The sequence below is a fragment of the Cyprinus carpio genome, chromosome B18 (assembly GCF_018340385.1).
Source record: "Cyprinus carpio isolate SPL01 chromosome B18, ASM1834038v1, whole genome shotgun sequence".
Lineage (NCBI taxonomy): Eukaryota > Metazoa > Chordata > Actinopteri > Cypriniformes > Cyprinidae > Cyprinus > Cyprinus carpio.
The window spans coordinates 26,173,456-26,200,659 of record NC_056614.1 but is presented as its reverse complement, the minus strand read 5'-3'; the positions used below and the strand labels follow the sequence as shown (position 1 = coordinate 26,200,659).

The following is a 27,204-nucleotide window of genomic DNA, read 5'->3' as shown; positions in this document are numbered from 1 at the left end:
AACACTACGATTTTTTTTTCTTGTTAAATGAAGCTTCCAGCAGTTATTTTAGTATCATTGAGATACTATTAAAGTTTTTTGTTAATATTTTAAATTCGATTTTATTTGTATATTTGCTGCTTTCAGGTTAATTTTAGTTAAAGTGTTTAAATTTCTTTAAAGTTAAAATTTTGTTCCTTTTTGACATGAATTAGATTTCATTAATATGATTCCTCGGAAACTAGATGAAATAAAATACGTTTCAGTTTTTTATATTTTCTTCCAGTTAACATTCTATTTCTGTTATTTTTTAGTGTTTTTGTTATTTTTATTTTTAAGTTTGATTGAAGTGGATTTATGCTAAAACAACAGCTAGATACTTAATAAATAAATAATAAAATATAAAAAGTACATAATCATATTTTCATATGTGCAAGAGTTCTTACAATATGCAGATGTAACAATATAATATAATATAAGAACGCCTTTTTCTTGTTAAATGAAGCTTCCAGCAGTGTTATTTTAGTATCATTGAGATACTATTATAGTTTTTGTTAATATTTTGTTACATAAGTTTTTCTTAATATTTTACGTTTTATGTATACATTTATACGTTTTCAGTTAATATTTTTACCATTTCAATTAATAAAAAGTATTTTTAGAATTTTACTTTGAATTAAATATAATATAAATGCTTTTACAACAGCAAGATCCATAATAAAGAAATAAAGAATAAAATATGAAAAAGGTACTTTAATATATTTGAAGATGTGCAAGAGTTGCTGATATGCCGAAAAAGTCGTAACAATAATATAATATGATGATATAATAGTTATTATATTTTTTATTATTATTGTTATAATACATTTTTATATTTATAAACTATAGTTATATGTTAATTTTGAACATGAACGTGATGTTCTGACGTGCGCGCGCTCCGGTGTCCGTCAGGCGGAAGTGCAGCAGATTTGGGACGAGCGCAGAGTGGACACGCTAACGTTAAACACACTCCCTCTCTCTCTCAGACTCACACACACTCCGAGATCCGCCTGAACATACACCGCGATGGACGGAACCAGCGAACGGCAGAGCCTCGGGAGGTTGGTGCTCGTTTGTTTATAAACCGGAGTGCGTGGTTCCGGTGAGTCTTCCGTGTGAACGGAACGGACTGACCGCTAGCCGCTAGCGCCACTGACAGAGCGTCCGGATCCGCATCAGCGCGACTAGCGACCATCCGTCGCGTGGAGCTGTGTCACGTGACCTCGCCAGGTGTGTGCGCTGTGTTTCAGGTAACCTGGGGTGTTGATGCTGTAGGGTCACTAGAGCTCCTCACAGATGTCTGGCTCGGGGCTGATGGGTCGCGTGAGGTCAGTGTTCCGCCGGCCGGTGGACAGCTGGCACCTGAGCGACACGGCGGCCTTCGACTTCTCCGAGGATCTGGAGGACGATGAGACGCCCAGGTTCAGCCAGCTGAAGGTGGTGGTGTCCGGGGAAGCGGACGAGATTCCTGTGGCTTCACGCAACGGCGCAGCGGTCAGCACACTGCTGGCGGACGACGATGACTCTCTGCTGGGCTCCTCGTCCAGTCTGGGGAGCCCCGGCGCGACACCGGACCCCTGCGACGGATGCCGCAGGAACAGAGAGCGCGACAAGCGCAGGAGGGTGATGAGAAAGCTGGGCGTCGCCGCGCTGCTCTACTTCCTGTTCATGGTGGGCGAGCTGATAGGTGAGCGGCGGCACGGCAGTCGTTCGGTTGTGTCTCTAGTTTCCATAACCCTTCAGATTGCGCAAATTGATAATACAAATAAAGGAAATGCATCAGTTTCGCAAAAATGACCATATATTGCAAAAAAGTTTTTACGCTCACATGAGGTGGTTTTTTGGAGTGGCACTAGACAAAGTCCGTCAAAATACCACAGAAATCTGTCACCATGACTTATCGCGAGAGGAAAACGTATATTTAAAGCCCCAAGTATAGCTTCTTTTGTACGCGTACGCTAGAATTGAAAATACGACAGTTTTGCAAAAACACCAGTATATCGCAAAAAAGTTTTTAATGTAAAGTGCAATTTGATGTTTTGAAGTTAATAGGTGGACGACCTGACAAGTCTTCCTTCTATTTCTTATTTCACAAAAACTCTATATATGGCAAAATGTGTGTTTGTATGGTTATGTGATCATTCTTCAATGTACTGTAACCTCCAAGAAACACCTCGTACGTGGTCGTAGCCAAAATCCGTCAAAATCCCACAGAAATCCATCTCCATGACTTATCGCAAGAAGAAAAAATTACATTTTAGTCACATAACATTGTTTAATGGAAATACCATCATTTTGTTATATACTTTTTATTGACATTTATAAAATATTGCTAAGTTTTGCACAAATCTGTTATGGAGGCGTAGCTAGAGCTATGTTTCCATCCACCTATTTTTATTTTTATTGGATTGTTGGACTTTAAGTCAGTAGGCGTTAAAGCATCAAAAGTAACTTAGTAACAAGCTGTTTTATGGATGGTAACTGTAATATTATTACTGAAATCTTATTAGTTATCACTACTAGTTACTGCACAAAGGAATATGCTGTATGTAACTGGTAACTAGTTACGGGCCAACACTGGTGCGCTCTGTCTTTCAGGGGGATACGTGGCCAACAGTCTGGCCATCATGACGGACGCGCTGCACATGCTGACCGACCTCATCGGGATCGTGGTGTCGCTGCTGGCTCTCTGGCTCTCGGCCAAACCTCCCACCTACAGATTCACCTTCGGCCTGCATCGGCTCGGTAAGCGTCTCGTCCCGCTGCGCTGCGTCTCTGTGGCGTGTGTGACGTCTCACTGTGTCTCTGTGTGTCTCCAGAGGTTCTGTCCGCCGGCTCATCATGTGTGCTGCTGATCTACATCCTGACCGGTGTGCTGCTGAACGAAGCTGTGCTGAGGACCGTCCATCAGGACTTCAACATCGACGGAGACGTGATGCTGATCACAGCCGCGGTGGGCGTCGCTGTCAACCTGCTGTGAGTCCCACACACACACACACACGTACACACACACTTCACGCACACACACACTCAATCACACACACAGACTCACACACACACTCAATCACACACACACACACACTCTCACACACAAACACACACACACACAGACTCACACACACACAAACACACACACTCACACGTACACACACACGTACACACACACACACACTCACGCACACACACACACACACACACACACACACTCCAGACTCACACACACACACACTCGCACACACACACACACACACACACACACACACTCAGACTCACTCACATACACACACGCACAATCACACACACACACTCACACGTGCACACACACACTCTGACTCACACACACACACACACTCACAGACTCACACACACTCGCACATGCACACACACACTCAGACTCACACATACACTCACGCACACACACACTCAATCACACACACACACTCAATCACACACACACACACGCACTCACGACTCACACACACTCACACGCACGTGCACACACACACACACACTCAATCACACACACACACACACTCGACTCACGACACACACACTCACATGCACTCACACTCACACGCACGTGCACACACACACACACACACACACTCACACACACACTCAATCACACACACACACACTCACACACACACACACACACTCACACACACACTCACACACACACACACACACACACACACACACACACACACTCACACACTCACACACACACACACACACAGACTCACACACACACTCAATCACACACACACACACACACACTCACACACACACACACACACACCACACACTCACACACACACACACACACACACACACACGTCACACACAAACTCACACACACACACACACACACACACACATACACACACACTCACACACACACTCACTCACACACACACTCACACACACACACACACACACACACTCACACACACACACACACACATACACACACTCACACACACACACACACACACATACACACTCACACACACACTCACTCACACACACACTCACTCACTCACACAAAACACACATACACACACTCATGTTTACTTCTAAATGGGTTCATCCCATAGGCGTAATGGTTTTTATACTGTACAAACTGTATATTCTATCACCCTACACCTTACAGGAAACTTTCTGCATTTCTACAATTTCAAAAAAACTTTGTTTACTTTATTTTTATGTCACTTTTACAAATTAGGACGGTCCCTAAAGGGAGGTTTTTGGAAATTTTGTCTCAAGTTTAGCTCACTTTTTGGTACAAATTTGTCCCCAAAATATGGTTAAGTAGGTACACTCACACACACACACATTTGTACACTACATATGGATAGTCACATACACTCTGGAAACACCACTAATGGAATAAAGAAATACACAAAGTAACTGTGACTCTTTTGAGTTTACGTCTCTCTGATCTTTTTGTTTCTGCCACAAAATAGGTAATTGTGACTTTTTATATTACAATTCTGACTTTTTTCATCAGAATTGCAAAAAAACATGAGTTATGAGATATAAACTCAGAAAAAGCCTAAGTTGTGTGATAAAAAGTCATGTTTACCTTTTTAATTTTTTATATCCCGCGGCAGAAACAAGCTTGCTTATTGACTCAATCAGTGTAATGAGCTTGGATTTCTCTTTATGGTTGACTTAGTTTACGCTTGTAAAAGTATCTAAAGAAGCCTGACCAAATGAAAGTGGGGGGAAAAGAATGAAGAGTGTGATATACAAGGTTCTTTTTGTGCCAGAAATGTCCAGTAATTACTTACTTGTTAAGATTGATTAGGATTTGTTGACGTGCAGCTACTTTTTCAGTCTCTTTCCAAACTTTGCTATCACTATTCAGAATAATCAAGTCTCTTCAGTGCAAAAACATGGTTAATTATCTTTTATTCAGGTGAACGGCATCCTCTTTTATTCACTGAAAATAAACTTTTTAAAAGTTTGAAAAGGTGCTGCTTTCATTTTGTCTAATAAAACTCAAACTTAAAATCCTGTTGTGTTGTAGTCAGTTTGACCTACAATTGCTTGAAAATTAAAAAGTTAAACCATTTATTTTGTGAATGTTTCTAATTTAGGGTCATGAAAGTGCATGCAAGGTTGGAAAAGCACCTGTGAACAAATCTACATGTTTACTGTTTAGACACAACAGCATCTTTGCAAGTTATCATCCAAACACAGCCTCCCATAAATGATAGAATAAGATGAATAGATATGGACTAATGTATAGCACCATGAAAGTTACTTTTGATCAGTCTAGAACTGTGATAAATCACTGAAGAACCCAGCAGAACTGGTCTAGGATGGTTCTGAAGTGTCCTGATGGATATATCACCTGCTCATCTGATGCTCTGCTATGTTTAATTCGTGTGGCTTTATGGTTATGGCTCATAAAGTGCTTTAGTTTGTGTTTAAAGTCCGCAGGAGCTGCTTATCGTTCACTCCTCAGGATGAGTCGCTGCTGTGTTCCATGAATGTGTGTGTGTGTGTGTGTGTGTAGGATGGGGTTCCTCCTCAATCAGTCCGGTCATCTTCATTCACATGGCCACACCCACTCTCACGGGTCACCGGGGCAGGGTCAGGGTCAGCGGGGTCACGGCAGTCTGGCGGTGCGAGCGGCCTTCATCCATGCTCTGGGTGATCTGGTTCAGAGCGTCGGTGTGCTCATCGCTGCGTACATCGTCAGGTTTAAGGTACGACCTGCTGAGCTCATTCTGTCTGTGTCACATGTCTGAACTGAGTGTATGATGATAATAACGCGTTGCGTGTGTGTGTGTCAGCCGGAGTATAAGCTGGCTGATCCCATCTGTACATACCTGTTCTCCATACTGGTGCTGTTCAGCACATTCCAGATCATCAGAGATACCGGCATCATTCTGCTGGAGGGTGAGACACCTGTCTGTCTGTCGCTCAGTCTGTCTGTGTGTCTCTCAGTTTGTCTGTCCGTCTCTCCATCTGTCTGTCTGTCTGTCTGTCTGTCTGTCTGTCTGTCTGTCTCTCAGTCTGTCTGTCTGACTCTCAGTCTGTCTGTCCGTCTCTTCATCTGTCTGTCCGTCTCTCAGTTTGTCTGTCTGTCTCTCAGTCTGTCTGTCTGTCTCTCTGTCTGTCTGTCTGTCTCTCAGTCTGTCTGTCTGTCTGTCTGTCTGTCTGACTGTCTGTCTCTCAGTTTGTCTGTCCGTCTCTCCATCTGTCTGTCTGTCTCTCAGTCTGTCTCTCCATCTGTTTGTCTGTCTGACCCTCAGTCTGTCTGTCCATCTCTCAGTTTATCTGTCTGTCTGTCTCTCAGTCTGTCTGTCCGTTCTCTCAGTTTTTCTGTCCGTCTGTCTCTCAGTCTGTCTGTCCGTCTCGCCATCTGTCTGTCTGTCTGTCTGTCTGTCTGTCCGTCTCTCAGTCTGTCTGTCTCTGTCTGTCTGTCCGTCTCTCAGTCTGTATTTCCGTCTCTCCATCTGTCTGTCCGTCCGCCATCTGTCTGTCTGTCTGTCTGTCTGTCTGTCCGTCTCTCAGTCTGTCTGTCTCTGTCTGTCTGTCCGTCTCTCAGTCTGTTTTTCCGTCTCTCCATCTGTCTGTCTGTCACTCAGTTTGTCTGTCCATCTCTCAGTCTATCTGTCTGTCTGTCTCTCCGTCTGTCTGTCTGTCTTCTGGTCTGTCAGTTTGTCTGTCGTCTCTCAGGCTGTCCTGTCTGTCTGTCCGTCTCTCAGTTTGTCTGTCCGTCTCTCTGTCTGTCTGTCTGTCTCATTTCTGTCTGTCTCTCCAGTCTCTGTCCTGTCTCTCAGTCTGTTTGTCTCTCAGTCTGTCTGTCTGTCTCTCAGTCTGTCTGTCTCTCAGTCTGTCTGTCTGTCTCTCAGTCTGTTTGTCTGTCCTCTCAGTTTGTCTGTCCATCTCTCCATCTGTCTGTCTTACTTTCTCTCAGTCTGTTTGTCTCTCAGTCTGTCTGTCTCTCAGTCTGTCTGTCTGTCTCTCAGTCTGTCTGTCTCTCAGTCTGTCTGTCTGTTCTCTCAGTCTGTTTGTCTGTCTCTCAGTTTGTCTGTCCATCTCTCCATCTGTCTGTCTGTCTGTCTCTCAGTCTGTTTGTCTGTCTCTCAGTTTGTCTGTCCATCTCTCCATCTGTCTGTCTTACTGTCTCTCAGTCTGTCCATCTCTCAGTCTGTCTGACTGTCTGTCTCTCAGTTTGTCTGTCCGTCTCTCCATCTGTCTGTTCGTCTGTCTGTCCATTTGTCTGTCTGTTCATCCGTCTGTCCATCTGTCTGTCCATCTGTTTCCGTCTGTCTGTCTGTCCGTTTCTCAGTCTGTCTGTCCGTCTCTCCATCTGTCTGTCTGTCCATCTCTCAGTCTGTCTATTCATCCGTCTGTCCATCTGTCTTTCTGTCTTTCCGTCTGTCTGTCCATCTCTGTCAGTCTGTCTGTCTCTCTGTCCGTCTTTCTGTCTGTCCATCTCTCAGTCTGTCTCTCCATCTTTCTATCTGTCCATCTCTCAGTCTGTCTGTCCATCTGTCTGTCTCTGTCCATCCGTCCATCAGTCTGTCTATCTCTCGGAGTGTAATGTCAGTCCGGAACAGTGATGGAGTGTCTGTGTGTTGCAGGTGTTCCGCGTCACGTGGACATGTCTGGAATCAGAGCTGATCTGCTGAAGCTGCAGCATGTGGAGTGTGTGGAGGAGCTGAAGCTCTGGGCGCTGACAGCCGATAAAACCGCAGCCATCGTTCACCTGCAGCTCGGTGAGTCACTGATCGCAAAACAATAATGGCAGAATCATGACACTAAAAAAGTCCAATTTCTTGACTGACAGCTCTCCTGTCTTTGTTAAGAGGATTTGGGAGTAAGTGCAGAGGTGTTTCCTCCAGCCTGAGACTTATTCATTTCACTTTTGGTGTGACAGGCCTTTTACAGTTGCCAAAAATACCACTTTTTGAGTTTTTTTGTTATAAAAAAACAGCTCAGGTGACACAGTAATGCAAAAGTAGCAATGCATTACTTTCCATAAAAAGTAACTAAGTAATGCAATTAGCTACTTTTTTATGGTGTATTGCATTATTTTAATGCATTATTTTAAACATAACTTTCCCCAACACTGGATATACGTATAGTTTCTGTGCGTAACGTCAGGTTGTATAACATTATACTGAGATCAGTTACCATCATGAATTTGGACTAATGTTTTGCATCTGCCTCTGCTGTGTGTTTAGTGCCGGGGATTTTGGGGTAACTGGGAGGAAGTGCAGTCAAACGCGGCGGCGGCTGCTGACGACGTCACACGGCGTGACACACTGCACAGTGCAGCTGCAGACGCACAGACAGGGGGGCGCCACAGTCCTGCACACACTGCCTCACACACAGTGCCTGAACACTGTCCTGTCTCTCGCTGTCTCTCACACACACACTGACACAGACACACACAAAATGACACACTCACACTGACATGCATACACGCACAGAGGACGAGAGAGAGAGACGGGGGACCCAGCAGGGTTTTAATGATTGTCTAGCAGCTTTTTCTATAATGAATATTGACCTCATTTTGATAAAACTTTAATACTAACGTGCACACAGGAGGACCGGACCCGTTTGATGATTGCGTTTGTTTTGAGAGCCGTCTGTCACTGAGGGACGACGACAGATGGAGGGACGCTTGTGTTTGTGTGTCTTGTGTGTTTTTGCGTGAATCTCATGAAAACATGTCTGGGTTGCATTACAGTGACAACATTAGAAGAAAAACAGACAGTTACTTGTTTTGCTTGAGCTGAATGAAGCCTACTGCTTTTTGTTTTTTTTTGCAGCTTGACAGTATTTGGTTAATTTTTCAATAATGTAATGTGTTTGGATTTACGTCCGAAGGGTTTTTGATTCTCGTAACTGTAATTTTTTAAAATCTGCATGAATAAAAGGCAGTGCAACACATACATGATGCAGAAATACTTAACAAATTAATATTTCATTTTTCACATTAAAGTGGGAAGGTGTTTAAGTTTGCATGAAAATATGCCAGCGTGCAAAAAGCAGGCTTTATTTGATATATCTTGTGAAATATGACCTGAAAATATGATCTGACTGCTCTGAAATCAGCCAAACGTGTGTGTCCTCAAAACAATAAATAATGCACGTTTGCAGAATCCCTCATTTAGTAACGGACAATCCTAGTTTGACGGGACAGACTGTAGTTTCACCTCACGTCTCACTGCAGTTTTGCGCATTTCAGACATTTATAATCAATGTGTGCCAACATGATCGATTCACAAACTCAGAACAAAATGACACGAAATGTCTCTTTTTATCTTTTTATTTGATTTGTTCTTGCTTTAAGATGCAGATTGAATATGATTATTGTTAACTGTCAGTGATTGTCGTCAGTATTTGGCTGTTATGCCTTTTTATTATTTTTATGTTTTTTGTTTTTTTGTTTTTCTGTTTTTTGATTTTGGAAAACACAATGTCAGTGGTTTGCATCAGAGTGAAGGTTCGTTCTGTCGTTTCTTTATGTTTGCAGTATTTGTTTTATGTGGGTCTGTGTGTCTGAGGGATGATCGATGTAAACTGACTGCTAAAGCGCTTGAAATAACTTGAAATAAATACATTTTAAATGCCTGTATTTGGCTTTCATTTGTGTTTTGTCTGGGTTCATGTTTCGGCATCATTTTCTCTTTATTTTTCTTTATTGGTGAAAGTTTGGACAAAATTAGAAATGAACAAATGATGAAGAGTCTTATGTGTGTGTGTCCTGTTTGCTCTTTAAAGATGTTTTCATCGGTTGTATTGTGATTTGATGACATCACGGTGAGGTGTGCTGCCGTCTCTTAGCAACAGATGTGTGAATGCTGCTGTTGCTAGGTGATGATCTGTATGGACAGTGACTTACAGTTTGAGTTTAGTTCTGTGCGTTTCACTCAAGGACACAAAGAAAGAGCCGGATGAGATTTTACTCTTAGAGTGGAATCAGACTGAAGATTAAAATTAAAAGAAAAGTCATCAAAAATTTAAATATCCTCACCCTCAGGTCATCAAAGATTAGGATGAGTTTGTTTCTTCATCAGGTTTGTAGAAATGTAGCATTGCATCAGTGTCTCAGCAATGTATGCTCTGCAGTGAGTGGGTGCCGTCAGGAATGAGAGTCCAAACAGCTGATAAAAACATCACAATAATCCACAGCACTCCAGTCCATCAGTGAACATCTGGAGAAGACAAAAGATGAAACACATCCAGCATTAAGATGTTTTTTAACTCAAATACATAGAGTCTATAATCCATAATAACACTTCCTCCAGTGAAAGAGTGCATCTGCTGTTGTCTCTCACATCAGAATCCAGACACATATTTGTTTTAGAGCTGTTTAAACGCTGCTTGATCTGTGCAGATTTCTCTCCTGATTCACACCAGAACACTTCTTCACTGGAGGAAGTGTTATTATGGAGTATAGACTCTATGTATTTTAGTTAAAAACATCTTAATGCTGGATGTGTTTCATCTTTTGTCTTCTCCAGATGTTAACTGATGGACTGGAGTGCTGTGGATTACTTGTGGATTATTGTGATGTTTTTATCAGCTGTTTGGACTCTCATTCTGACGGCACCCATTCACTGCAGTGATAAAATGCTACATTTCTCCAAATCTGATCCTAATCTCAGATGGCCCAAGGTGCTACTCATTACTAATCATTAAAATCAGATTTAAAATGTGACTAGTTTTTAAAAACTAGCTACAAAGCTGAAGGCTGATGAAATACAGCAGATAAAACTCTTTTTCTTGTACGTTCATCTCCATGCTACAGTTACGGACGCGTGACGGTTAGTCGTTAGCTGTCAGTCCTCAGTTGTTTACTTCTGCTTGTTGGTTCAGAGCTTTTTTCCAAACACTTCCTGATCACATGATGGGCGACATCAGCTCAACCACACTGAGTCACGTACACACACACACACACACACACACACAGGACATGACAGACAAGTCCTAACCAGTAATAAACAGCCTTACACATGTGGCTGGAGAATGTGGGCTGATGGGAATGTTCATGATGCAGTAGATTTCATGAGGGTGTGTTTGTGTTTCTAACACAATACTGGCTGTGTTCAACACACACACACACACTCACACACACACACTCATCAGCCTCTCTGTGTGAAGATCTGTGCCCTCAATGAAAGCGGCTTCTTCGGGTCAATGATCAACGATTGTTTTGTCAAACAGGAAGACGGAAGCAGGAAGCGCCGAGTCCTTTGGAGACCTCAGCAGCACTTCCTCTTCAATTATATTACAAATAAAGACTCGCTGAACTGTCAGCAGGTTTGATTTATTCTCTTGTTGTTGTTGTTCTGGCAGAAGGAAATGAGACGAGACTGATCAATGGCTGATCTGAAACCACGTGAGATTAATTCATCTGCAAATGAACAAGACTGCATGAAGGAAAGACGGATTCATTTTTAATTCATATCATACATTTATTTAAGTTTATAACCAGTACACACAGTTAAAGGCACAGTACATGTTTAAAGTACAATCCAGTGCATGTAAACACAGAGTTCAGATCAGAGGAGATCACTTGGTCAGTTTCTTCACCAGCTCCAGCTCCTCCACTGGTTTCCACTGCTGGTTAATGGTTATGAGCTGAACGGAGACACAAACAACCTGTTAATGTTCCTCTAGAGTTTATCTGAGCTTTAACATACTTGAAATGTTTGAAGTCATCATGGAATTCACAGAGCATCTCCACGGGTCTCAAAGGTCACGTATCTGAACTCTATTCTTTTGTTTACGATCTACATGTAATGCAGTTCTAAAACAATGGATTAAATAGATATTTGACTGCTGGTTACACTATCATCATAACCCATCTGTATATGAATGGAAGAGCGCTTCTCACCTTCTGAGTTGTTTTTTCATTTTGCATCCATCTCAGTGTTTATCTTCTGGTGTTGTTTAAACTATAATAATCAAGAGATTTTATCAATGCACGGCTTTTTGTAATATACATGAAATACTTCCTCAGACAGTTTCATTATGTGTGTTAATTTAAAACTTTAAATTTCTCAACAATAACTAGTAAAACTCACTTCAGAATAATACAGGAAGGAGACTGCTTATTATTAACCCCATGAATAACTAAAATCTTATTATTAAACCCGTAATAAAGCTAAGTCCCTCACATGACATCCGGTTTGGTCAGTAAGAAGTAAATCGAAGCGGTTGCTGCTCCAAGTGCAGCACATCCAACAAACCCAATCAGAGGAATCAGCTGGGAAAATCAAAAGTAAAAAATACATTAAACAGAGGTATGATGATGATGATGATGCTGATGATGATGAGAAGTCTTCCTCACCTCCTTCCTCTTCTTGAGCATTTGTAGAAATCCTCCATACATCTTTCACCTGCTACAAGGAAGTTTCCTAAAAAATAAATTCAAAAGGATTCCATTTAGAATGAGACACAGTTTGAGAGTCAAACATCAGACATGAGTAAAAGAGTCGTGATGAGGATGATGAGGATGAGGATGATGAGGATGAGGATGATGATGAGGATGAGAGAGAACAGACCTGCTGAAGTTGCGCTGTAGATTCAGCATCATTCTGCCTGTGTCGCACTTATATCACAAAGGAGACGCGTTTATTGGCACGTACACACACACACACACACACACACACACACACACACACACACACATCACCATCACGCGCTTCACCTTCAAACTGAAACTATGAGCGCATCTGTGCTCTTAGCGCCCTCTTCTGGACTCAAACTCTATACATTCTTATAGTGACTAGGTCTGTGCACAGTACATACACACTAGAAGTAACAAGTGCATTTTATATATATATATATATATATATATGAATATCCAAGCTTGATCGTTTGATCGTAGCGGCGCGTCTAACAATGACTTTCACTGATGCTGCGTCGTGAAGGTCTTCACGAATCATAACAATGTTTCTATTTAGGGGCCTCAGGCCAAAATAAAGTGACAGCTGACGTGATGACGTGATGACGCAAAGCCAGAAGTTTTAAACCCCATGTTGTTGTCCTTCAAACGAATTTAGCTTACAGTGGGACTGTTTGTGAATCATGATGCTGTATTATTCTGAAAATGCATCATACAGTAAAACGTAACCAGTTTAATCCCATCTGGGAAAAATTTGGGAGTACGCGGGTTTAGGTCCTTGCACACTGAGTGCCGAGTTTTCATATGCGTTTTTTTTTATTTTTTATTAACATAGTAGATTATGCACTATTATTACAGACTCTTCTTTCTCTTCTTGTAGCATACTAACTAACTCCTGATACACAGCTTAAAAGTATAATTGTTAAGTGATAAATGTGTAAATGTTCAATAATTCAATGTTGTGTTTACAAATACAGCTTTATTTATATTTTAATATTACTATATTATGTATTTATATAATTTTACGAACAAATATAAATTAACATATATAAAATATATTTTTGCTGGGATTTGTTGCAGTGCAAGTCAGCGTGCAATGACATCACAACATCATTTAGCGACTTTTGGCAACAAATCGACCTTTCTATAGCAACAACTTTAGAAAAGCGCGAATTTCAAAAAGGCGCGAGTTTCAGATTTTGACGGTTGGTCTGAGGAGGTTCTTCACGGTTTATCGAGCGGCCAGCTTCGCTCCAGTGCGATGTAACCGATGACAAAACCTTCAGTTTTCAGCTTTACTCAGGTATTTCACGGTTCTGTTCACTAACCCAATGATTACACTCGCTATCTTTCCATTTTATTTCGTCAGTATTGGTGACTGGGGTAATTTAATCAGCTATTAATCAGCATTTACCTGCGATCTGGTTTGCTGAAAACATTTAAATATTTCTAATATTAACTCTGAGACGTAAAAATGATCGATCAGTCCTCTATAGGGGATATGTTTTTAGCACTTGTCTCTATATAGTCAATTTCTGTGAGATTACACAATGTTTAAAACCGTAAAGAGGACATTGTGGCCTTTTTATTATTATTATTTCAACACTATACTAATGCTGAATCATTTTAAGGTTTCCATCTGAGGTTATAAAGTTATGTATTACAATAAGCAAAGCCGTTTGTAGTGCAATTTTATTATCATTAAATACTTTTGAATACATTTCAGAGTATGTCCAGTTAATTTTAAATGTTTGTATATAGCAAGTTGTTCCTCAGTAACTTTACAGAGAACAGATCTTTACTAGAGTTGAGAACCTGTTTTTTGAAAAAAAAAAAAAAAAAAAAACCGGAACCGTGAGCAATTTCTAAGTTTCGGTTCCGAAACCGGTTCTGGTGCGACACGTGACCAAGCACTGTGAGCAGACTTCCGGCGGTGTTTCCTGTAAAGGATGTCACAAACAGAGTAACAGAAACACCGCCCTGCCTCTTTAATTACTGAGCACATTGTTTCTAATAACGCGCACTCCACAGACGCGCGCGCCGCACCGTGTCTTGTTTCTACGACTGTACACGCACTCGCGCCTCTGATAACTGTGCACGTGGTTTTGTCTGACTGTACATGTACCGGCCGCGCGCAGCACCTGCCGCCACATTATATGTGTCCCATATTGTCATTAATATACATACTGACTTCAGCTTGGATCACTAAATAAATAGACTGCTATTGTTCTGTAAGTATGAGGGTTATTATTTAGTGTACGGGTCATTTCAAGAGGGATAAAAAAATAGAAAAATATTTATTTTCATGCATTTTAAATGTTTAAAAATGTGGAAAGCATTGCATCACAGCATCTCCTGACTGCATTATTATTTGTAAAATAAGGGCTTTATGGAGTGTGTGTATACATGGTGATAAGTATAACAGTGTATATTTCATTAATTTAGGGAAATGAACAGTACGGTTTTCTCACTGCATATCCTTTAATATTAACACGACTGATATTTTTGTGCTTCACCTTTTATTTGCAGATTGAAGAGTGTGTAAAACAAGACATTTGCACACAAATTAACTGACTAGTTTGACTCCTAACCCTAAGGTTGTGGGTTTGAGTCTCGGGTCAGCAATACCACGACTGAGGTGTCCTTGAGCAAGGCACCGAACCCCAACTGCTCCCCGGGCGCCGCAGCATAAATGATGCCCACTGCTCCGGGTGTGTGTTCACGGTGTGTGTGTGTTCACTGCTGTGTGTGTGCACTTTGGATGGGTTAAATGCAGAATACTCGGCTGTATGTCATGTCACTAAGTCACTAACTCTAGAGACTTGGGTGAAAGTGTTGCTGAAGCTGTTCAGGACTCAAACTCTGAAGCACCTTCAGAAAATACTTCTGCCTGACGCAGGAAACCTCGAGTCCGTCCTCACGCAGATCCAGAAGAGACACACAGAAGTGTCCAGCTCAGCAGAACAGAAGTAAACGAATGGATGCTGTGGGGGGAGTGTGTGCTTTACCTCTTTACACGGGTTTCTAGATCAGCTCCAGAGAAGAGCTCAGTTTTAGCAGCCAGATCCTGCAGACACACATCAGCACCTCTGCTCTATTAGTGGCAGCCACCATCAAAACATCCTTGTCTTCCTGTTATATCCAGGTTTTCCATCTGAATCCTGGTTATTCAAAGACAAAATCATAGAATTAAAAGAAGAAATAACTTGAACAAAACTATGATTCTGACAGATGTACAGCTCAGACATTTGGAGCGTCTCATTTCTGCTCATGAATCATGGAGGTGTATGATCTCTGTTCAGTTTAAGTGCATTACTGATGAAATGGTTTCTAGTCTTCATCTGAACTGAAGGATGAGCTAAAATGATCTTCTGCTGTGTATCTGATATTGTCACTAAACTTATGAAGCTGTTTCTCAGACGTTTGAACACAAGAGGTCAGTGTTTGTCAAAGGATGTGTGTGTGAGAAATCTTTCTTTTTATATTTCTCAAGTGTAATCTTTCACACACACACACACACACATCTGCTTTCCTGCTGTCTTCCAGACACACCTGCAGAAACACCAGACGAAGCATTAAGCTCCACAGACACAATCAACCACAAATGAGTCCGTCAGTTTAATTGGTGTAGTTTTTGTCTTAATCCACATCATAATATCTTAATGTCTCACAGTCACAGTTCAGAGCTGGACTTTATATAAACATCAACCAGATGAGATTTGCTATTAGGACATATTTCTTTGTGAGTATATGTATACAGCTAAGTCTGGATATACAGATATAGTCATTGGATTTGTGCTGATATTGAGCATTATGAAATCTGTTTTGGCTTTGATTTATAACATTTCGGTGTCACGACAAACTAATTATTACTGATGTGAATCACATGATTAAAATGATGCAATGGTTTGTTCCTCTAAGCAGTTTCATCAAGTCTTTAATTGTTTTAATTCATGATATGTCTACTTTAGTCTCAAATCAAATCAAAGTTGAGAATTCTGCCCGAGAGGACCCCGAGAGAATCCTGAAACACGGGTCACACATGTGTGCGTGTCTCGTCTCCACACGCGATCGTCCTGCAGGGAGACATCTGGAGTTCAGGAAACTCTGCAATCTGAATGCAATCAAACGGATTTCCCTGAGAGTCGGCACACACACACACACACACACACACACACACACACACTCGGCCCATGACACAACTCTCCATGATATTAGCAGCAAACCTGAAGCAAATGTGGATCTGGAGACGTGGAGTTTGGGGGATTCCTCGCTGACCTCACAGCGCCTCAGATTCTCAGAAAACACACAAGATTAATAACCCACATGAATCTGTGTGTGTGTGTGTGTGTGTGTGTGTGTTTCTGCGCAGGCTGGGGTCTGTGTACGGCCAAGGCTCAGTATCCCATCGCTGACATGGTGAAGATGCAAATACATATTTTACAGTCACTGTTTTTCAGACTGATCATATTTATTTTGTCTTTTGTCTTGTTTCCAGGCCAGACATCTAAAAATTAACAAATCAAGAAGGATTTTCCAGACAAGTGCAAATTATTGTCTTGTTTTCAGGAAAATTTTTTAAGGTTTCAAATTAAGTGACTTTTTGCTTAAAACAAGCAAACAGGGTAAGCAAAATAATCTTGTTTTCTGTCTGAAATAGCACAGAAGCAGTCATCAGTAGCACAGGTATATTTGTAGCTATAGACAACAATACATTGTATGGGTCACAATTATACATTTCTCTTTTATGTAAAAAATCATTAGGATATTAAGTAAAGATCATGTTCCATGAAGATATTTAGTAAATTTCCTACTGTAAATATATCAAAACTTAAAGATGATTTTCTCAATATTTAGATTTTTTTGCTCCCTCAGATTCCAGATTTTCAAATAGTTGTATCTCAGACAAATATTGTCCTATCCTAACATATTATTTATATAAATCTCAATTTACAAAAATTGACCCTTATGAGTGGTTTTGTGATCCAGGGTCACATATTATGTCATTTTACTTATCTAGTGCATGCACCTTAATTTAAGAATTTGTAGATATTTTGACTGGAATCAAAAGAAAAGTACCAACTAAGATAAGCCCCCCCCTTTTTTTTTTTTGCAGTGTAATAAGCTCCAGAAATAACAGCATGCCTGATTCTCACACTTCACGTCCAGAGTTATAATGTCTTGAGCACTTGGCAGGTCAGCAGCGTAATTCTGTTAAAAAGAAGACAAAACACATCTGTGTCTAATAAAAAAACACTGGTAAAAATCCAGCCGTTCTGTAAATAAAGAGGGAAAGTGTAAAACATTCTCAGAGTATTTAGAAGCAGATGGTGAATTTACAGCATGAAGGATAAACTCCCATGTGTTCTGATGTTGAAAAGCTTCATTCTGATGTAAACCTGATAAAATAAGGATTATCATGCGTCTGTCTCTCAGGTTTGGGATTCACCCGGGGGCTGGCCGCATGCCTGGACAGCTCAGTGTGCTTCTAGCCCAAGCTGGCGTCCTGTATGACGTCCTTCTAGAGATGGACGAGATCAGTGAAGATTTCCCAGGTCAGGTTCAACAGCAAACAGCTCACGTGCATTCGCAGCGACACAATTATATAGCTTTTATTGTTAAAACTTCAGAGACACACATTGCTACTTCAGTCTTGTTTTTCTCATCTTTATTTCCCCCTTTTATTTTATTTACAGGAATCAGAAGTCTTAATTAAGTGCTATGCATTAAATTTGTTACATATTTAAATAACCAACCCAACCATCACATCAACCCTGAATCTTTAGTATCTGTCTACACTACCGTTAAAACATTTAAAAGAAGTCTCTTTCAAATCAGGGCTGCATTTATTTGATTAAAAATACAGTAAAAATTGTGAAATATTATTATAATTACAAAAATCTGTTTTCTATGTGAATATGTGTTAAACTGTAATTTATTTCTGTGATGCGCAGCTGTATTTTCAGCATCATTACTCCAGTCTTCAGTGTCACATGATCTTCAGAAATCATTCTAATATGATGATTTGCTGCTCAAGAAATATTTCTGATTATTATCAATGTTGAAAACAGTTGTGCTGCACAATATTTTTGTGGAAACTGTGATGCACTTTATTTTTCAGGATTCACAGATGAATAGAAAGTTCAAAAGAACAGCATTTATCTGAAATAGAAATCTTTTGTAACACTATAAATGTCTTTACTCTCACTTTTGATCAATTTTAATGCACCCTTGAGGAATATAAGAGAAATGAAAAAAGAAATGACCTCAAAGTTTCGAGTGGTAGGGTATATGTGTTAAATAGCACACGCAAAGTCCATTTTCCTTTAAATATAAAGCGAGTGATTTGAGGTTCAGTGTGAAATGCGTCTTATCTGTCAGACGGATGAGCCGATGATCCACAGATGGCTATAAATTCATTTGGCAGCGGTCGGGACACATGTGGACTCTGATCTTTATAATAATTCACTTTGATTATGTAATTGTGCCTAGACATGCAACGTATCCCAGCGACCGGCGTCTGTGCGGTCAGAGTCGGAGGGCAGCACGTGTTTCTGTTTAGCTGCCGCAGATAAGCATGTAGAGCGGAGAAACTCGATCCCATCGCATGAGAGCGGCTAATAGACCTTCTGATTGTTCTCGCTGTGTTTGTGCAGAAACAGACCTGGCGCTCGTGATCGGGGCCAACGACACCTTCAACTCAGCCGCGCAGGAGGACCCCGACCCCATCATCGCCGGGATGCCCGTGCTGGACGTCTGGGGGTCCAAACAGGTGTGAGGATTACTGTAATTATCAGAGCTGTCAGTTAATTACATGATGTGCCAGTCGCAAATTAATCGCACATCAATTTTGTTGAGAAATCACCCTCCAGAAGATCATTTGAAGCCATTATTGTGTTAAAACGAGAAAAGCATTTAATAGACATTACAAAAAATTGTATTCAACATTGTAATAATAATGATAATAAATGTTTTTTAATTAATTTTGAAATATGAAATGATGCTCTCAAAATGAAATTAAATGATCCAGCAGTAGAAAACAAAATAATGACTTTATTCAACAGCATACGGCATTTACGTTCAGTGGATACTCTCTAAAATAGTGCTATAGGGTGACGCAGAGGAGACGAATTGTTGAATAAAGTTGTTAGTTTTTTTTTTTTTTGTTTTTTTTGCGTACAAAAACTATTCTTGTAGCTTCGTACAATTACGGTTGAACCGCTGATGTCACGTGGATTATTTTACTGATCTTCTTGCTTGGTTTCTGGACGTTGATCGTGTTAATTACATTGCTGTCTATGGAGGGTCAGAGAGCTCTCAGATTCCATCAGAAATATCTTAATTTGTGTTCTGAAGATGAACAAAGGTCTTATGGGTTTAAAACGAAATGAGAGTGAGTAATCAATGACAGAATTTTCATTTTTGGGTGAATTGTCCTTTAATGAGTGAGTCATTGAATCATGCATTCAACCGATTCATTCAGCAGTGAAGCAAGTGTCTTTATAAATGAGTCACTGAATCATTCACTCACTCAGTTTGTTCCAAAACGTTCATTCAGTGACAAATCAGCGCAATGTGTCGATCAGAAACTGTTTGTCCTTGACTGGAACAATTTTCTTTTGTGATAGTGAGAAAACCAGACAATATTGTGTCTAAAATGTAACAATATGAACTTCTTGTTTATTGAACTGTTGAATAAATCAGTATCACATTTGCAATCATGCAGATATTGATATACAGTTCTGCTGGTGTGATATTGCTAAATTATATCAATGATATAAATATAAGAGGGTAATTTTTTTTTTGTCCTCTATATCTTGAATTCTAGGCTCATATAACTGCATTCTAGTAGACTCCTTCAGAATCAGAATAATAATAAGAATCGGATATGAAAATTTGGGATTCAGTGTTTGAGGATATTTGGAATTTGTTTTAGTGACATAAGCTTCCAGTACACAAAAGACAACAACACACAGTCAAAAAAATACAGTCAATAAAAACCCTTTGCAGATCAATAAGTGTATAAACACTTGTGCTATAAATGATAATGGAATTGGATTGAGTAAGATGCAGGGATGTACTAGGATGAAGGGGTAACAAATAAATATAAGGATATTGCCCATTTTTATTGTATAAGTGGGGAACATTTAACTGTTCATGAGGTAGATTGCCTGGGGGAAGAAACTGTTCTTGTGCCTGACTGTCCTGGTATTTGCGGCTCTGAAGCGCCGGCCAGATGGCAAGAGTTCAAAGATGGGGTAACTTGGGTGTGAGGGATCCAGAGTGATTTTCTGAGCCCTTTTCCTCACTCTGAATGTATACAGTTCTTGAAGGGTGGGCAGGGGAGTACAAATAATCCTTTCAGCAGTCCGAACCGTTCTCTGTAGTCTTCTGATGTCTGATTTTGTAGCTGAACCAAACCACACAGTTATTGAAGTGCACAGGACAGACTCAATGACGGCTGAGTAGAACTGTTTCAGCAGCTCCTGTGGCAGGTTAAACTTCCTCAGCTGGCGAAGGAAGTATAGCCTTTGTTGGGCCTTTTTTACAATGGAGTCAATGTGATTGTCCCACTTCAGGTCCTGAGAGATGGTGGTTCCCAGGAATCTGAATGACTCCACTGCAGCCACAGTGCTGTTCATGATGGTGAGGTGGGAGAGTGCAGGGGGGTTTCTTCTGAAGTCCACGATCATCTCCACTGTTTTGAGCGTGTTCAGCTCCAGGTTGTTAAGACTGCACCAGACAGCCAGCTGCTCAACCTCTTGTCTGTAAGCAGACTCGTCACCGTCCTGGATGAGACCGATGAGTGTGGGTGTCGTCTGCAAACTTCAGGAGCTTGACAAAGGGGTCTTTTGAGGTGCAGTCGTTGGTGTACAGCGAGAAGAGCAGGGGGGAGAGAACACATCCCTGAGGGGCACCAGTGTTGGTGGAGCAGCTGTTGGACATGAATTTCCCCAGTCTCACTAGCTGTTGCCTATCTGTCAGAAAGCTGGTGATCCACTGACAGATAGAACTAGGAACAGAGAGCTGGGTCAATTTGGTCTGGAGGACTGTTGGGATGATGGTGTTGAAAGCCGAACTGAAGTCCACAAACAGGATCCTCACATAAGTCCCTGTTTTGTCCAGATGTTGCAGGATGAAGTGCAATCCCATGTTGATTGCATCATCCACAGACCTGTTTGCTCGGTAAGCAAACTGCAGGGGGTCCAGTAAGGGTCCAGTGATGTCCTTCAGATAAGCCAGAACCAGTTTTTCAAACGACTTCATGACGACAGATGTTAGAGCCACAGGTCTGTAGTCGTTAAGTCCTGTAATCTTGGGTTTCTTTGGAATGGGGATGATGGTGGAGCGTTTGAAGCAGGAAGGCACTTCACACAACTCCAGAGATCTGTTGAAGATCTGTGAAAAGATGGGGGCCAGCTGGTCAGCACAGGTTTTCAAACAGGCTGGTGTAACGCCATCTGGGCCTGGTGCTTTTCTTCTTTTGTTCTTCCTGAAGACCTGGCGCATATCATCTTCACAGATTTGAAGAGCAGGAGGTGTGGAGAGGGGGATTGCAGGAGGTGTTGAACGGTTGTGTATAGAGATGGTCAGAATGGGTGTTGGGGGTTTCAAATCTACAATAAAAACTCATTCAGGTCGTTAGCAAGTTGTTGATTAGCCTCAGTGCAGGAGGATGGTGTCTTGTAGTTAGTGATGGCTCTCAGTCCTCTCCACACTGAAGTTGAGTCGTTGGAAGTAAACTGGTCTTCTAACTTTTTAGCGTAGGTCTTTTTAGCCGCTCTAATCTCTTTGTTCAGTGTGTTCCTGGCCTGATTGTACAAGACTCTGTCCCCATTTCTGTAGGCATCCTCTTTGGTAGGTCTTTTTAGCCGCTCTAATCTCTTTGTTCAGTGGCTTATCATTGTTGAATGTTAAATAAGTCCTGGTAGGGAATGCATATATCCTCACAAAAACTAATATATGATGTTACGGTCTCTGTGAGTTCGTCCAGATTGGTGGTAGCAGCTTCAAAAAACACTCCAATCAGTGAGGTCAAAACAGGCTTGTAAATCCTGCTCTGTTTCGTTGGTCCATCTCTTTACAGTCTTTACTACAGGTTTAGCAGATTTAAGTTTCTGCCTGTAGGTTGGTATAAGATGAACCAGACAGTGATCAGACAGTCCCAAAGCTGCTCGTGGAACAGAGTGATATGCATCCTTTATTGTGGTGTAACAGTGATCCAATATATTACTGTCTCTGGTGGGACATGTAACATGCTGTCTGTATTTTGGCAGTTCACGGGAGAGATTGGCTTTATTAAAGTCCCCAAGAATGATTAAAACAGAGTCCGGGTGTTGTGTTTCTGTCTCTGTAATCTGGTCAGCGAGTTTCTGTAAAGCCAGACTTACGTGCGCTTGCGGAGGGATATAAACACTCACCAGAATGAACGAGTGAAACTCCCGCGGCGAATAGAACGGCTTGCAGTTAATGAAGAGTGTTTCGAGATCTGAGCAGCACATCTTCTTTAACAAAGTTACATCTGTACACCACCGTTCATTGATGTAAAAGCATGTCCCGCAGCCGTGCGGTTTCCCCGTTGATTCTGCGTCGCGATCCGCTCTGAACAGCTGAAAGCCCGGCAGATGGAGCGCACTGTCCGGTATGGCGTCATTGAGCCAGGTTTCCGTGAAACTACAGAGCAGCAGAGTGTGAGAAATCCATATTTGTCCGAGAGAGCAGAAGGATTTCGTCCGTTTTGTTGGGTAGAGAGCGGAGATTTGCCAGATGGATGCTAGGCAACGGCGTTCGAAATCCGCGCTTCCTGAGTCTAACGAGCGCACCAGCTCGCTTCCCCCGTTTGCGGCGTCCTGAAGCGTTTGATCAGCGCCGCTTGCTCCGCCGACAACAACGTTCAGTAAAACGTCTGAATAATTGAAATCCGGTAAAAGATCTTGTGGTGTGTTCTGCCGAATGTTCAGCAGTTCTTCCCTGGTGAAAACTGATCGTGTTTGTTAAACCAAAAAACAGGAAAAACGAACAAAAACAGTACAAACACTGGAGAGCCAAGCACTGAAGCAGCCGTTTGCGGCGCCATCGAGAGCTATCTCGAGTCAGTCATGCAGTCAGTCTTCCTGCGTCGTTGCATCAATGCATGTTTTCCAGAATTAATCGCACGAGTGTGTGTGTGTGTGTGTGCGCACACAGGTGATCGTGATGAAGCACATTAAAGTGCCTTAAAACAAGAAGCCAATCAGTGAATGCTTGCACCTCTGACTTGTAAATAAAAGTATTTAAATCTCTCTGTGACAGACTGCATCCAGCTTTCAAATAAAACACACGTGACTGAGGTTCTGACGCTCTCGTCACACTTTCCCAGCAGCCTGTTTGGCTTTGTTGATCAGTTTATGCAGGAATGAGAAGAAGAACAGCAGGTTGTCGTATTCTCCCGTGTACTCAGAGAAATAGTGGCTGTGCAGGTCCTTCAGAAAGTAGTAGACGGCCTCTATTGTGGCCAGGTATGTGTCCGGACTGCCTTTCTGACGCCGCCAGAAACAGGTTCTTCTGCTCTTCAGCTCCACGTTCGGTAAAGCTGTGGAGGAATAACATCCGTTCAGTCTGAGATAAGCAGAAGAAATTGCCAAAAACTCAATTCAAACGGGTGAAACGCTGCAAAAAAGCCCAAGCAACCAAACAAGACAATCAAATAAACAAGTGAAGACTTAATACCGTCATGTTTTATGTGAATTTGGATTGTTTCTAGTTGGATTATCCAATATAACATCTGGACGCTTGAGTTAAAGAAACACACAGAGATGAGAGAGTCTGCAGCACCTTGAAGACGCTCGTCTGTGATGATTCTGGTGGTCTGGTTCCAGGTGCTGTCGATGAACACCACTCTCTGGATCGGACAGCTGTGCGTCTCGGGATCTGCGTCGCTCACCTTTAACCTCTTCACTCTCGGCTTCCCGTCGGCAGAGAAATGCTCCCACAGCTCCTCCACCGTCATGGCGTCTGGACCGGGAAACACCAGCACGATCTGCGGGATGAACAGCGCGTGTTAAGATGTCAAAATGGCTGAAACACTAAAATAATTTTTGTACTTAAATATTATCAATATTCTAATTATATTCAAATTTAAAAGGCATAATTTCAGTTAGGGGGATAAACCACAAGAGCAAGATATCACTAAAGCACATTTCTTCAAAGCGATACAATAACATGACATCTGTGAAAAAAAGTGCATAATGTTTAAAATAATGTTTATAAACCATATATAATTAATTAAGTTGCTTAACAATTAGAAACAAAACAGCGTCATGTATGTATGTATAGTTTAATACAAAGGACCAAAAACCAATCACAAAGAGAACTTTCTTCATTTAAAAACATGAGATGCAGTGGCATGGAGAAAAACCACCTTAAAGTCTCGAGACTATAGTTTTTTAAAAGATGAACTTATATTAATTGTACATGGCTTTCTAAACATGCGGCTCTTGAGCGAGACGCGAGTGAAACAGTGATAGATGTCCCTCTAGAAAATAACATAAATATGCCTTCTGTGTGAACGACTTCAGTTGGTTTCAGTTTTGAGATTTAAATGTTGGTTAATTTTGTTCGATTACGAGATTTAAATGTTGGTTAGTTTTGTTCGATTACGAGATTTAAATGTTGGTTAGTTTTGTTCGATTACGAGATTTAAATGTTTGTCTTTTGTCGATTACAGTTGTCAGTTTTGTTCAATTACGAGATTTAAATGTTTGTCGGTTTTGTTCAATTACGAGATTTAAATGTTTGCCGGTTTTGTTCGGTTACGAGATTTAAATGTTGGTTAGTTTTGTACGATTACGAGATTTAAATGTTGGTTTTGTTCGATTACGAGATTTAAATGTTGGTTTTGTTCGATTACGAGATTTAAATGTTGGTTAGTTTTGTTCAATTACGAGATTTAAATGTTTGTCGGTTTTGTTCAATTACGAGATTTAAATGTTTGCCGGTTTTGTTCGGTCACGAGATTTAAATGTTGGTTAGTTTTGTTCGATTACGAGATTTAAATGTTTTAAATGTTGGTTTTCGATTACGAGATTTAAATGTTGGTTTTGTTCGATTACGAGATTTAAATGTTGGTTTTGTTCGATTACGAGATTTAAATGTTGGTTAGTTTTGTTCGATTACGAGATTTAAATGTTGGTTTTGTTCGATTACGAGATTTAAATGTTGATTAGTTTTGTTCGATTACGAGATTTAAATGTTGGTTTTGTTCGATTACGAGATTTAAATGTTGGTTTTGTTCGATTACGAGATTTAAATGTTTGTCGGTTTTGTTCGATTACGAGATTTAAATGTTTGTCGGTTTTGTTCGATTACGAGATTTAAATGTTTGTCGGTTTTGTTCGATTACGAGATTTAAATGTTTGTCGGTTTTGTTCGATTACGAGATTTAAATGTTGGTTTTGTTCAATTATGAGATCTTCTCTTTTTCCTCAATATTTTGAATGAACAACGCAGCAGCGCCGCATCCAGTGCATTCAACTGAACAGACTAACAAAAACACTATAATGCAATATCACTTACATCGTCATCTCATCTTGTGCGTCACTGATAAAGTTTCCTGACGCACACCTAACATTCGAATGCAGCGTTTTTAAATTCGATGAATATTCAAAATTCTAATTTGTATTTGACAGCCGTATGGCTCACGTTTTCTGTGCTCTGGTCCAGCTCAGGGATGCAGGGGTAGGTGTAGATGGTGACGTCCCGCGGCGCCAGCAGCTTGGCCTGCACCGCCGTGCTCTTCCCGTCCGTCTCGTTGGGGTGCTTGATGATGTCGATCTTCACCGGCAGCTGAACACAGCAGACATGAGCTTTAACAAACACAACTCTTCCAAAGGGTCATAAAAGGAGATGTTTATTCATTCGATAACAGCGTGTGGCGAACATGAACTGAAAACCTTGCTCTCAAATTACTTTGATCTTCTTAAACTATGAGAAGAATGAGTATTTGCGAGCGTGAGTTCCGCTCAGGAATTTCCAGTGGGTTTTTAGAGAAGTGGTTTTGGATTTATGGAGCAAGTCGTGTTGTAGAACATCTCTTCCAGTAATGCTCACCATAGAATGTATTTCACTCGTAAATCCAAAACCACCATTCTTAAAACTGAACTGTGGAAACTGGGTTGGTCCACAAATGAAACTCATAACAGCTCTATTTGTGCACATTTCAATTCAACTCAGAGAACCAGTAAAGTTTCTGCTTCTTATCCACCTTATTTAATGTCAGATGCACTCAGTTCTAATCTAATACATCATCTGTGTCCCTGCAGCACAGAAGCAGTCATCAGTAGCACAGGTATATTTGTAGCAATAGACAACAATACATTGTATGGGTCACAATTATACATTTCTCTTTTATGCCAAAAATCATTAGGATATTAAGTAAAGATCATGTTCCATGAAGATATTTAGTAAGTTTCCTACCATAAATATATCAAAACTTAATTTTTGATTAGTAATATGCATTTCTAAGAACTTCATTTGAACAACTTTAAAGATGATTTTCTCAATATTTAGATTTTTTTTGCTCCCTCAGATTCCAGATTTTCAAATAGTTGTATCTCAGACAAATATTGTCCTCCTAACAAACCACACATCAATGGAGAGATTATTTATTCAGCTTCAGATGATGTAAATCCCTTATGACTGGTTTTGTGCTCCAGGATCATAAATGAAGAATGAATGATGATTTTGTTCGCGTCGCATCGCGTCGCTGTGTAACGCGATGTTTTCACGCACCTCGACGGTCGGAACGTCCCGCGTCTCCA

At 40.9% G+C, this 27,204-nt stretch overlaps 3 protein-coding genes and 1 pseudogene across 3 annotated transcripts in view; 2 read left to right on the top strand and 2 right to left on the bottom strand.

The window, feature by feature from the left end:
- Positions 1-917: 917 nt before the first annotated feature.
- LOC109066853 lies at positions 918-8,388 on the top strand (annotated as a pseudogene).
- A 3,062-nt stretch (positions 8,389-11,450) lies between these two features.
- LOC122140361 (normal mucosa of esophagus-specific gene 1 protein-like) lies at positions 11,451-12,708 on the bottom strand. Its single transcript, XM_042743634.1, has 6 exons — positions 12,564-12,708; positions 12,350-12,416; positions 12,177-12,265; positions 11,942-11,954; positions 11,894-11,899; positions 11,451-11,637 (listed from the first exon to the last, which is right to left on the bottom strand). Exons 2-6 carry the CDS (start codon positions 12,389-12,391, stop codon positions 11,569-11,571), a joined length of 219 nt encoding a protein of 72 aa, XP_042599568.1. The 5' UTR covers positions 12,392-12,416; positions 12,564-12,708; the 3' UTR covers positions 11,451-11,568.
- A 4,993-nt stretch (positions 12,709-17,701) lies between these two features.
- LOC122140372 (NAD(P) transhydrogenase, mitochondrial) lies at positions 17,702-19,265 on the top strand. Its single transcript, XM_042743727.1, has 2 exons — positions 17,702-17,961; positions 19,063-19,265. The coding sequence occupies exons 1-2, from the start codon at positions 17,826-17,828 to the stop codon at positions 19,182-19,184; spliced, it is 258 nt and encodes an 85-aa protein (XP_042599661.1). The 5' UTR covers positions 17,702-17,825; the 3' UTR covers positions 19,185-19,265.
- A 4,241-nt stretch (positions 19,266-23,506) lies between these two features.
- LOC109109177 (tRNA-uridine aminocarboxypropyltransferase 1) overlaps positions 23,507-27,204 on the bottom strand; it is a 3,910-nt gene continuing 212 nt past the window's right edge. Inside the window, exons 1-4 of the mRNA XM_019122309.2 lie at positions 27,176-27,204; positions 26,087-26,230; positions 24,221-24,425; positions 23,507-23,978 (exon numbers count right to left, since the gene is read on the bottom strand). The exon at positions 27,176-27,204 is cut by the window's right edge and continues 212 nt beyond it. Coding sequence (XP_018977854.1) covers positions 23,752-23,978; positions 24,221-24,425; positions 26,087-26,230; positions 27,176-27,204 — 605 coding nt within the window. The 3' untranslated portion in view covers positions 23,507-23,751. The remainder of the gene's footprint in view (positions 23,979-24,220; positions 24,426-26,086; positions 26,231-27,175) is intronic.

Excerpts from the sequence above, each read along its gene's own strand:
- LOC122140361 (XM_042743634.1), bottom strand. The coding sequence starts at position 12,391 with ATGTATGGAGGATTTCTACAAATGCTCAAGAAGAGGAAGGAG. Across the intron at positions 12,266-12,349 it reads TGCTCAAGAAGAGGAAGGAG|CTGATTCCTCTGATTGGGTT; the intron begins GTGAGGAAGACT and ends TGATTTTCCCAG.
- LOC122140372 (XM_042743727.1), top strand. The coding sequence starts at position 17,826 with ATGCGTCTGTCTCTCAGGTTTGGGATTCACCCGGGGGCTGGCCGCATG. Across the intron at positions 17,962-19,062 it reads GATCAGTGAAGATTTCCCAG|AAACAGACCTGGCGCTCGTG; the intron begins GTCAGGTTCAAC and ends GTGTTTGTGCAG.